This window comes from Alosa sapidissima, chromosome 16 (assembly GCF_018492685.1).
Source record: "Alosa sapidissima isolate fAloSap1 chromosome 16, fAloSap1.pri, whole genome shotgun sequence".
NCBI classification, from domain to species: Eukaryota; Metazoa; Chordata; class Actinopteri; order Clupeiformes; family Clupeidae; genus Alosa; species Alosa sapidissima.
Window position 1 is genome coordinate 33916801 of NC_055972.1, and position 13356 is coordinate 33930156.

The window sequence follows — 13356 nt, forward strand, 5'->3', positions numbered from 1 at the left end:
TGATTTTTGTACAGCCACAGCATATTCTGTGTTATAGCTATAAACACATACAATAGCTCGATTAAAAGGTGAGACTTTAAGCTCTCGGTGGGTGCAAACTGTGTATTTCTACACGCCTCTGTTCCTGAGAAATCCCAAGCTAAACAGTGGCTAGTTTTCATCAAAATCACTGTTTTTTTCTAGAAATGGAGATATAACGTCTTTCATGAAATATGAAGTGTTGCCTGTTACTTACTTGTGTAAACTTTCCGGGAAGTGATAAGCGAGACCTGGCGAGACTGCCACCTAGTGATAGACCCACGAAAATGGCCTGGTTTTGACCTGACGTGCATGCTCCACTGATTCGACCCAAAGCGGCAACCGAGTTATGATAAAATATCCAGATTGTGCGTTTTCATGAGTTTTCGATCATCATATATTTCATTTCCATTCATCACAGAGTTCCCAAAATCACATATAAGGTGTGTTAGAGTGTCTAGTTTCGTAATAAAAAAAGCGAAAAACGTAATATTACGTTTTTGGCACTCAACGCATGGGAAGGAAAAACGTAATATTACATTTTTGGCACTCAATGAGTTAAACCATTATGTGGCAAGAGTGGTATTTTTAGGTAGCCAGACTACGCCACTCTGGGAATTGCACCCAGAAAAATATTAAATTGTAACAGGATACAGTAATGGTACACAAGTTCGTTTACACAAAATGTGACATGGTTCCATCCATAAAAGTATGTTTATTGACAAACGAATAGTGGTACAAGACAATAAAATAGACAAGACAAAAAGGATTTACACACACACATCAAACAAATGAGACATGTACAGGGATAGGATACGGTGGCTGAGGCTTACCGGTGGGGAGGGAGGTCACCGTAGGCCAGGAGGGATACTGGGAAGTCAAACACTCAGACATGCCCACACACACACACGCACACGGCAAGAAGGATACACATCCAAGAGCACACATGAACACAGCACACAGGAATGAGATAGCGGCCTTCCCCACTTTATGCCCTCAGCTCCTAAGAATAGAGAAAAGGAAATTAGCAATATACAAGGGTGGACACACACAGACACACACACACACTCCAACACCAGAATAACTACAGGCAAACAACAATGTAACCAAGGCTGTACAATGGGACACGGAATGCCCACAGCTAGATGTCTTGCCAGCTGTATAGTAAACTTAATCAAAACATAAACTGTGAGGGATCGAGCAGATGACACAGGGATACAGGATTGCAAATTCCGCAAAAATGGTTTTATTACCAAAAATCAATAAATTACTTTTTTAAATAAAGTTCTGTGCCCAAAATAAGGGTATCTAAACAGAACCTCCAATCCGAACATTAACCTCCGATGCGAACCTCCGACATGAACACACAACAAGAACTGACAAAAGGAGACAAAAGGGAACTTAACATGAACATGAATAACACGACAAAATCAATTAACTTTCAGACATTACCAAAACATTCAAAAAGATAGCCACACATTTGGTAGCAATAAATAAACACAAATATATTTGTGCATAAACACAAAGTAATCCCAACCAGAACGCTCCAAACAAAAACACCAAAAGATTCCTCCATTCCCCCACGGCAAAGACGCAGATGAATGTGGCCATAGCGGTGTTAAGCAGCCGGAACGTTCTGCTCCGTCTTGCTAGGATCCGCCCGGACTAAACAGCGTGACGCAAATTGCTCCTTTAAGAGTCGGCCGCACTCATTCAGGAACGCCACCAACATGATACAGGGTAAATCAAACACTTAACATTAAATAACAAACTTAAACTGATAAGTAACAGAACACAATTGATAAGTTGCGTGCACTCAACCACACAATCATGTACCATTAAATTAAGCAATACAGTCTGTATGTTGTATGAAATCAAAAGTCTATGTGTTGCGTTTTTACTGGGTTGCCACTAGTGATGGGCAAATGAAGCTTTGGTGAACCACTAAACCACGGTCCCACCGCGCTAGCTTATGCGCCAAAACAACGCTAGTTGCAAGAACGGTGAAGCAGGAAGTAGCAAACAGGTTTACAGGGAAATACTCGATACAGCAAAGCAGCAGTGAGCTAGCCCAGGCAGCGGTAGATGCCAACGCAGGCCTGCGATTCCTATGGGACATGAACACAGACAAGATTAAAACAATGTAAAATCAAGAGGAACTGAACTTAATACCCTGGCGGGCTACTTACCAATTAGGCAGCTCGCCACTCTGAACCAGACAATATGAGACATTAACACTGGATAAACCAAAACAGTAGCGCAAGAGAGGCAGAAAACACTGCAAAGATCTCATACCGGTGGCCAGGCAGGAAGGAGTGCGATGGGAAGTGGCAGAGGCAGGTGTCCAGGTGTCCACCTGGTCAAATGGTATTTACCATTGTATATGGTAGCCAAGTATACAGCCAAACAAGGCAAGAAATTGTTAACATTTTAGGGATGTACATACAGTAGTCACAGTGACCTTGACCTTTGACTATCAAAATCTTACAAGTTATTCTTTGTGTCCAAGTGACTGTTTCTAGCCTTGAGATATGCACTCAGGAAATTAATTCTAGCTTGAATTTGATCAGTAGACATGATTGATGATAATTTATCTCAATTTGTCCACCACAAATGACCTAAACATTATTTTTCAACCAATCATTGAAGTAGATATGTATATGAAATCACTGGCTGGATCACACTATTTAGGCAGTTACAGCGACAAAAATAATAAAAAGGGCGAGCAATTTTCTTTGATTTATAAAGTCCACAGATGCCCCTTTCATGTGCAGAAAGAATTTAGAAATTTTTAGGTTGCTCATTGGAGATATTCGGGTCTGAATATTGCTGTTTTTTGTCCAAGACTGACACCAGTCACACCTTACGCCTTGTAACTCCAGTTTTAAACTAACCTTGGATGTACCTTGGATGGCATGGATTGTTACTTTACTGTGGTTAAATCTGACAGCAGAAGGGACATCAACATTTTATGCAATTTTGGGCCTTTTTTGTTTTGTTTTTTTTGGCCTAAAACAAGGATGGGGTCCTAACTCCCCCTGTGTTGTTTCAAATTTTGTAATATTTTGGCTTTTTGAGTTTTTAGGTGGACCCTTCAAACTGGCCGAGTTTCATCAAAATTGGTGACGTAGCATAGCCTGGCTAACGTCAGACCTCATCTCATTGAGATGGGGTCTGGGAACTACACGTTCATTTTACGAATGCCCAGAGCCGTTTATTGGGCGCTACGAATGTCTATCAAATGCGTCTGTACTGTACGTAGCTCATAACCGCTTGTGTCGCCATCGTCTTGCTGTCCCCCTTCTGTTCTGTGATTGGTTCCTTCTTTGAGGTGAAAACGAAGTCCATGGAATCCAGGCTGCCTAGCAGTGTGAATAAAATCGCCCGCAAGGAAGCATGGGAAAACCCAGGCTAGGCATAGCATGTATAACCCCCCACCTGGTCCTCTCATTGACACATACAAAATACACTACAGCATAAACAGGATGATAAAATAACAAATCCACATGACTAAAAAGAACAGTAAAAGATACTAAAAATACTAAAACAAGGATCCACTTGAATGTACTAAGGATGTATAGGCATGGGGCGCTTGCAGTGACAGGACAGGGCCTGGCCCTGTGATTCAGTATGCAGTGGTAAGGTGCAAAATGAGGTGTGTGTCATGGTGGTAGTGCAAATAAGTCCAACAGTGCAACAGTGCAGGGTTAATGTCTAACGACCAGCAATAAATATGGACAATAAGAGACCAGCATTAAATATGGACAATATAAGAGAAAAAATGTAAGCATACTAGTAATATAGCAGTTAGAGTATAATTATATGGACAATATAACAGAAAATGTAAACAGTAATATAAGAATTATAGCAGCAGTGCAAGGATAGGCGTCATTGGGTGTCATTGGTCAATGGGTGTTATTGGTCAAGTATGAAGTCTGATTTACGTTAACAGTTAGCTTATGAAATGTATTTAGTATGGATTGTAGCCTACTGTCAACAAAACGAAGACAGCAACAAACAGCGTAAGCAACAAAAACAATCAGCAACTGTGTGTCTATTCTATTCCTTTTCATAGCCAACAAATATATTAGGCAAGTTTATTTAAATTATCTTCATCTAAATAATGCTGCCTTGTGCATTAGCCTACCATACACTATGGAGCACAGCCAGCAATAATATTCCCCACCCTACGGTTATTACACATTCTAAAGAACGCATGACAATGGGAAATTCAACAAAGCAGTGGTGTAATACAGTTGAAAGTGCTACATCTGCTGATTTTTCTAATAACCTGGCATGGTTATTCCCAAATAGGTCCTTATTTGAAAACATCTCCAAGACATATGACTTTATTATTCAACCCTCTCCCACATGGTATTTGGTATACTCTCAGGTTCAGATGACTCCAGTTTCTCAGCTTCCTAACAGGCCATTGCCTTTTCCTCTTTATAGCTAGACACTAAATTACATTTGAATGGAAGGGTACAACCCCTCCAACCCACAGAGATAGGACACAGAATATAAAGCTTGAGAAAATCAATGCCTTATAACATTTTATAAATGTTAGAACCCATTTGTAGGGACCTATTAGCCTGGAATGGTGAACTTATATCTTTACAGGTGATCTGTCCTACATACTGTTGAATATATAACAATTCTCTTTTGCTTGAAAGGTGCTTTATAAATAAAGTTGCTTTGTCTTAATCCTATTGTGCATGTGCAATGACAATAAAGATATTATGTACTATTTCTGGTATGCCTCTGACTGATTATCACTTTCTCAATATTCAATTCTCTGTAAATTTAACCACTTTGACTGCTGGCCATCAAATGTAAATAAGAGTAATTCTTAAGGTTCAGAAGTAACAACAGTGACCTTACCCAAGACAGTGAACCATTAATGTTCTGGTTTCAGTGTTGAAAAATGTCAATAGGACTCTTAATATCACATACATCAGCTGTATGTCAACTGTTTTGTTTAGTTTTGTAGGGTCCACACCCCCCTTTTTTTCTGTTCATGAACCACCGTTGGACATGGTTTTCTTGTTTTTTTACAGTTCACATTCACAGCTGATACTATTACCAGAAGCAAATCTAGCAGGGAAAACATTTTTGAACTGACTTGCCGGAAAGATAGCAAGCTCTATCGCTGCCACGTTTAAAGTCGCCATGTCAGTTAGCATAGTGTGACCATGAGCCGTTCCACCACAAATGTTTGTCAGTGGAGATTTATTATATGCATCTGTTGGTTGTAGGTGGTGGCCTGAGCAGTTTACTACAACTTGTCTATATTGTATACGGCATGTAGACTCAGCAACTTTATTACTTGTGAATATCAGTGTTTTGTGTTCATTTCACAATTAAAAGTTGTTGAGTCGCTTGTGATGTACTCATGCTCATGATCTCCCACAGACGACGCAGGGAAAAGCTCCAAGTCCATTTGAAGGAAGGCCACAGCCTGAAGAACTACTTTGTAAATGACCCCAGCCACAAACTCTGCTTGAGACCTCATGCAAGTTTGCAGCCACAAAATGTGAGTATTACCTTGATACAGTGTACAGCAGGATATTTTGCAAGGGAGATTGTAAAAGCATGTTTGTAAGTATTCACACATAAAGACAGTGCAACAGACTTGTAATGTAGTGTAAGGCGCAATCCCATTTCTCCCTTCGCCCCATCCCTCCATTTTGCACATTCATGTTTCATTCATTCATTTATTGGGGTGTTCCAGTTTTCTTTGGGATAGAGAGGTAAGTCAAATTGTTAGGGGTAAATGGCCATTGAAACAAAGATTTTTCAGGGGGACACTTTAAACAGAGGGTTTTGAGAACTGTTTTTTGTAGCTTTATGTAGGTTACACATGGAACAAGGCTACCTCTGGAATGAAGCTTATAAATGTCAGTATAGGCTACTGTATATTCTCATGCAAAAGAAACATACAATTGGATTGTTATAACATGCGTTTTGGAAAATTAATTGAAAACAATTACTTTAACCATTTCAGCTACCAATATAACTAATGCCACTTTCTTTCTACCATTCCAGTAGAAAAAAGGCAGACTGCCTTGCAGCCATTAAATTAAATCACAGATCTCTTGCCACCATGTGAATGCCAGTTCCACGTTTATTCATGTTTCACTGTGCTTCACTCTCTCAGTAGGCTTTTTATATAAAGATTCTATAATAATCACAAGAAAAGGTCTTGACTTTTACTGGCTTGACATATTTCATAGATAAAAATATTTATTTATCTTATGAAATTCTTTTTTGCAAACACAGCGCTCTCCCGTTTGTTTTCTGTGGGTGCGTGATCCAGAAAACTTAGAAAATCAAAGATTGGTCGCACTCCAAAAAATTACTTTGTTCTCGCTGATTTATTTTCACTAGCAACAGGGGTAAGTAAACAAACGTTTCGGCCTTATGGCCTTTGTTACACTGAAGACACACATCTTTGGTTATCTTATGAAATGCCTTTAAACACATAGACAACATAATAGGCTCTGGTTATTGCTCTTGGTCTCCGAACATTATGGGGGACCAAAATTACAAGGTAAAGCAACAACATTCAACTTTGTTGAACATTTAAGGCTCAAATTAACAGCGCAAATTAATTTAGTCTTTTACGCAGTGGAGAAAGTGACAGCGCAAGAAAGAAAGTGCGTCCAAATTCACCCATTCTCAGTTGAACTACTTGCGAAGTAGCTTACTCATCATCACACAGACATCACAAGTATCACATGAAAGAGCTTTTTTTCAGCTTTTAAACGATGTTAGCCGCTTTGTTGAACGGTTCGCGAGAAAAGTAAATAATAAAATTCAATTTAATCATACATTCTACTGAAGGTTTTGCGTCCATGATCTCCCTACCCATTCATCTCTTATACTTCACGAACCCTTCTTTTAACACATGATAAACCATATATCAGAATAAACAGCAGACCTTACCGAACACAAAGGTGTAAAGCAGTCCCCTGTACAGTTAGCCGTTCCAGAGTAATCCAGTTTTGAATTTGCAGTAAATTTCGACATGCATGGATGTCTCCAAATTTTTTACAATGTGGTTAAATTGTTCCACATGATTTCATAACGGGCCAAATACAAAATAAATGTTACAAATATCGCCTAGATATTGGTAAATCAGAGGACAGCTGACTAAGAGTTTGTGAAAGTAGCCTTAATGATCACAAAATGCTAAGCATGCATCTAGGCTATTTGAGTTTCTTAAAGCTGAGCTGTGCTTAAATTATTCAATACATGATTTCATAGCAGGCCAAATATAAAATAAATGTTATATATAGCATAGATATCTGTAATTCTTAGATGATCAGATGATTTACAGTACATGTAATATGTCATGTTTCATGTTTTTGTAATGTTTCATACAGTGATGCAGGTCTACTGCAGTGAATAGGCTAAATACAACTTTGATGATTTAGCCTACTACTGTATAGTTTTTACTGTATAGTAACTTTGGCCTTGGTGCCCTGACATGTGGCCTTTGTGCCCTCCACCAAATATGCCCAACTGCCCCCAGAACAGTGAAATTCCAAGCCTGCTCAAGGGAGTATTCAGCCTCCCACCAATCGCTCAATCAGTCATTCCGCTTCTCACCATGTTAATATTCGAAAAGTCAGTTAATACAACACCGATACACAGAATAATGGCTTTCAATCTTGATTATGCTTCCTGTAATTATGTTAAATTAGATTAAATTCTCTCCTCCCAGCTCTCCCCTATTTTAAGCAAAGGGTTAACTTACTCTAGTGTTAATTGTGTCACCTATTTTTAATTTAGTCTTAGTCTTGTGACGAAATTTCCTTTTTAGTCTTTGTCATATTTAGTCATTCAAATATCATTTTTGTTAGTCAAGTCTTGTCATTTTAGTCTGGTTTTAGTCAAAAGAAAACTAAAGGTATCTTAGTCTTAGTCAGTTTTAGTCAACACATTTTAGTCTTTTTTTTATAACAAATTATTTCTGATTACCATTTGAGTCAAATAGTTTTTCACACATCTCAATTTTCCAACAATATTGTGTGTCCACAGGGCTACTCGTCTGTTATAATTACTCGTTCTGATTTTTTGTCAGTCAGTATGTTTACATGCACAGGTAAGTCGAGCTACAGTTATAGCTCGGCTGGGATTTGACCATAGACAGTAAAAGATTTGACTGGACCACTGTCATATTCATAGACCAGTGTTTCTCAAAGTGTGGTTCGGGGATCACTGGTGGTCCGCAAGCTATCCCAAGTAGTCCGCGAGCAGACGTGGTAAAATATAATATAGATGAGTTGTTTGCAATATTGAACCAACTTGTATGTAAAAACAGTTCTGCAACACTGTCTATGTAAGATATGCCAGTTTAAATCATACAGTATGAATCCACACAATAAGCAAAGTGCAAAGACAATAAGCAAGGTGGTTCAGTGAGTAGGCCTGTTGTGTAGACTAATTATAGGCTACTGTTGAAGTAAACACAACACATTCCCCAAACAGACTCTCCATCTTAGCCATAGCTAACTTGCTAGCGAACTTTCCATATTAGCTTACTTGCTAGCAAACTTTGCATCATCAGTCTAACTAGTTAAATAGTTGACATTACATGATGAACATTTTCGTATGGACATTCTGGGGGATGTTAATTTGTATGAGAGAAGCTTCAACTTCTGGGTATGTAGCATTGTGGCATAAAGCTTAGGTAGTTAGCTTGACTCTGGCATAAATCTAGTGTTATTGTTCCATGTAGTTTCGTGTTGCAGCCACAGGGTTACAGCAACAGCACGTAGACTAGCCTACAGGAAAGCTGTTGCGTATGAACTCATTCGGAATATTTTGAAAACGTAACAGCTAGATATTCTGTCTTCTCATTTTGTAGACGAAAATGAAGAGAGATTTTATCTTAGTTTTTATTTCATGCAAAACATTTTATTCTCGTCTTTTTTCGTCAACATACATGCAAGTCTATGTCGCACAGCTAATATTAATATCAGTGAATCACACTCACTTCCCGTCTAAGTTTGTCACCCAACAAAGCTAGATATGATTTTTTATAGATGTCTCCATGTCATACTGGAGACTTTCAACGGATTCTAAGTGAAATCAGGTCAGTGGCTCTCCAAAAGAGCCTCTTGGGATGTAACTTTTACAGATAGACCTACAGCTAGAACAAAGATCCTTGATTACTAGCAAGATAGAGCAACGTAATTCGTTACTATGGGAGCAAAACGGGACAGTTCCGGTCTGCATAAGTGGGAGTGTCACCTTACGTCACTAAATAAACTTTCTCTCTTAATAAGCAATAAGAACAGATAAACATAATTGTGTTCACAGTATTATTGTCTATAATCATATATGATACCAATGAATCATTCTTTAGGACATGATATGAATAATTTAATTAGTCATGTGAACTGAGCTAGCTAGCTAGCTAACGCTAGCTTAAAATGCTATACAAGTGGATGGGAGTAGCTATGGCAATACAGCTATGCGCTAACAAGTGACTAGTAGTTGAAGGACTTCGCTTAAACTTAATATACTGTTGCAAATTCACTTGAGTATAAACTATCCACTTTAACTAATGCCAGTAATGTTATTCAGCTAGTTGTCATTTCAAAGAAATTACACTTCTCCGTTTAAAATGTTACCTTAGCTAAGAGGCTAGCTAGCATGCTAACAACCGGACAGTAACTGGCAGCAGCATGGTCTGATATTAAGTTATTTTATTACAAATCCGAACGCTAAAAAATTACACTTTTAGGCTCCAAATGATACAAATGATGCCCAAACACTTACAGATTATGACAAAATGTTCCAAAAAAACCTCAACAAATCCAGAAAGACATAATGACCAATTTATTGGTAAAATTCCACAAGTCTCCATTGACATTAGTGCAGCGAGGGTTTACTCTTGTCTGCATAAAGGGGGATTTTCCCCCCTCCCCCTTGCAATAATCGAACGCGGAAATTGTCGAAGACGTTTAGTTGTTTACCGTTATAGTCGTGGTTCCCGAACTGTCCCTTAGTAGTCTTCTTACGAAAAGCTCCTTACGTCTGACGTACAAGGCACTGTCCACCCTGAAGCTGCTGAATTGTTTGACATTGATTGCTCAGAAATTGATTTTTCACTTTACACGGAGGCATGACAGCGTTATGAAACGTTCTTTGCACAACAAAAACATTGCTCCAATATCAGTAGGCTAACATTCATAGTACTTTAACATGGATGAACTAATAACATACAATAATAAAAAGTAGAAATTAAATGATCTACCTTTAATTAACAAAGTTTTCACATGGTCTGTCGGGAAGTGATCCACAATCCGTCGGCCTGACCAGCTACCCCCTAACCACCTTTACACATTACGCCATCTTTCATCAACTTATTTGAATAATAGTATTTAGTTGTTTTTTAATCACAGCTGATTGACCAGTAGCCCCATTTAATTCAGTATTCCGTGCCATTGGTTAACATTAAACATAAAGGCCCCGGCCGTGGCGCGGCTGGCTGGGGCGCCTGCGCCGTGCGCTGGCGGCCCGGGTTCGATTCCCGCCCCGTGGTCCTTTCCGGATCCCGCCCGACTCTCTTTCTCCACTCGCTTCCTGTCAATCTCCACTGTCCTATCAAATTAAAGGCATAAAAAGCCAAAAAATATATACTTAAAAATAAAAAAAAGCAACCCCCCATATTAACCATTGTAGAATAGATGGTGGGGGAAAAGCAAGATTTAAGAGAATAAATCGTTTCGTTATTTTCAAATGCGTGCACATTATTATTTGTGTAAAAACATTTCCAGAAACTATTTTCTTAATTAGCCTACTTACATAAAATCATTGGTGAACCAAAACAGTGATATTGTACCATGAGTTGCATGTGCAACAGAGATTTCTAAAGATTTCTGGAGGCTACAGTGGCAGCGACTATCTTCGCAAGCTGAAACATTGCTTAGGTGCAGTTAAGAGAGTACTTTTCGGGAAATGCGTGGAAATGTTAAGGTAGAGCTTAAGGTAGAGGTTACAAACCCTGCAGAAAAAAACAGCCTGACCAGCTAAAGGTGGTTTGCTGGTTGACCAGCTTGTTAACCAGCTTGTTTGACCACCCTATGATGGTTGACCTACTAGACCAGCAAAACTCTTGCGAAAACATACCTTCAGCTGGTTTTCCCAGCTTATGATGGTAATTCAGCTGGTTTGGCTTGTCGTACCAACTCAAGCAGGTCATTTTAGCTGGTGTTGCTGGTCTATAGTGCTAGTTTAACTGGCCATGCCAGCTTATGTTGGTCATTCTAGCAAACCAGCATGACCAGCTTGACAGGCTGGTTACCAGCATGACCATCTTGCACCAGCTGTATCCCACAAGACAGGCTGGTCACACCAGCAAGACCAGCTTCCTCAGATGGTCACGCCAGCATATCCAGCTGGTGGCCCAACCAGCTACACCAGCAAAGACCAGCAAGAGCTGGAAGAAAACCAGCAAAGACCAGCTAAAACCAGCATAAGCTGGTTTCTAGCTCTAGCCAGCAGGGAAGGCTTTGGGAAAGCAGCCCCTGTTAATTACTTACAAAGCTCTGAATGACATAGCACCTTCATATATCTCGGAGCTTTTAATATCTTATCAACCCCACAAGAACCTTATATCTTCCATTGCTAATCTTTTAATTGCACCCAAAGTGCTCCACAAGCAAAGTGGATTTTATCCATTATGCACCGAAGCTATGGAACACCCTGCCTCTGTACATCAAACAGGCGAGTTCAGTAAATATCTTTAAAAAAGACCTGAAAACCTGTATGAGAGTTTTAAGTCAACTCATTTTTTTTATCTTGTAGCCTATTTATTCACATTATTTGACATTCTACTGCTGCTATTTAAAGGGTCTTCCTATTTTCACTGCACTAGTTGTATTATACAGTATGTGTTGTTGTATCTATTCTATACAAATATAGCTTATTATTATTATTATTATTATTATCTGTGCACACCAGTACCTAGCAGTAGGCTAGGCTACGCTGTCGTGGATGGGTAAAGGATGCAAAAATATGGCACCAGAAATATGCTATTACAGCCTAACAAAATAAAAAACAGCTGCATTGGCTAAACATCTGACACTCTTAACCTCAAAATGATTTCAACCACTTGTGGATTATGGTATACCGTTGCTGCTGGCATAAAACAGGACTACCGCGCCCCCCTTTTTATACATTTGAACGTGGTGGGATGAAGTGGAAATCATTCTGCCCTTGTTATGCCATTTTTACAGCATGATGTTTTCTGAGAACCATCATATATCAGTGAAAAGTTGTTTCATTTGTTTACTTTTTGTTTGTATTTTTACAGTATTGTAGAAACAATACTCACAGCCAAGCACATGTTGGAGTGAAGAGTCAATCCAGTTCTACAGAGGTTACAAGAGTTCCCTTCACCCAATCCAAAGACCCTGCAGGAAATCATAATTGGTATGGCTTGTTGTTATCCAATGTGTTGTTATCCAATGTTTGAAAGACCCCTCTAATCCTAGAAGAAAAAGCTGTTTTTCTTAAAATGAGTGGATGTTTTTATATATTGGGCTCTATATATTCAGCCTAAGATTAATCTTGCCCTTTTTATATGATATGCCTTTGCAATTAGACACCTATAAATCTACTAGGCTCTCTTTCAGGTAAGTTCACTCGATGTTAGCCAATGGGAAGTAATCCCTGCTTCCCACTCTTATCAACTGTCTCAGGGAATTTATTTGCAGTCAATAGACTATTCCTCTTTTTGTTCTTCAGCAATTTGAAGTATAAAGCCCAACATGCTAGCGAGTTTACTGGAGGGACTTGAAGTCCTTCCAAGCCACACTGCCCCCCCCCCTCCCGCCTCAGTTGAAACCAAAAGCAAATTTCAGTCTTTTTCAAGGCAGCAAATATTTCAAATAAAGGTGATTATAGCAGCAGATTTCCATTGCTGCGCATCTCCATCCAGCCGAGTTATGCCCATATTGGATGGGCACGACTGGTGAACCCCGCTCAGGTGGCTCTCTGCTCACCATCCTTCTGGCCCCATTGCACTGAGATGGAGCCTCATGCACTGTACTTTGTCACCATGGAGTCTACAACGGCTAGCCCTAATCCTCCTCAGCTGGCAACAGTCACCACCTATGTGTTCTTGCTCTCTGGCATGTGCGGTTGCTCATAGCGATGTCATGTTGCTCCTCGTACTGGACAGTGAGGCAGATGGTGAGGTGGCTGTCCCCCCTTCACAGGGAGAGAAAGCTACAGCCGGCCCCAGTTTCCTGGTGCAGGCATGAAAACTCCTCACCTTTCGGCGAAATTCGCCGTTTTGAATCCAACAGAACAGAACGCTTG

At 39.6% G+C, this 13356-nt stretch overlaps 1 protein-coding gene across 1 annotated transcript in view; it reads left to right on the forward strand.

Moving 5' to 3' along the window:
• The window catches only part of LOC121685473 (pro-neuregulin-3, membrane-bound isoform), a 79543-nt gene that overhangs the window by 41425 nt on the left and 24762 nt on the right, over positions 1-13356 (forward strand). Inside the window, exons 7-8 of the mRNA XM_042066037.1 lie at positions 5431-5551; positions 12347-12465. Of these exons, the coding sequence (XP_041921971.1) occupies positions 5431-5551; positions 12347-12465 (240 nt within the window). The remainder of the gene's footprint in view (positions 1-5430; positions 5552-12346; positions 12466-13356) is intronic.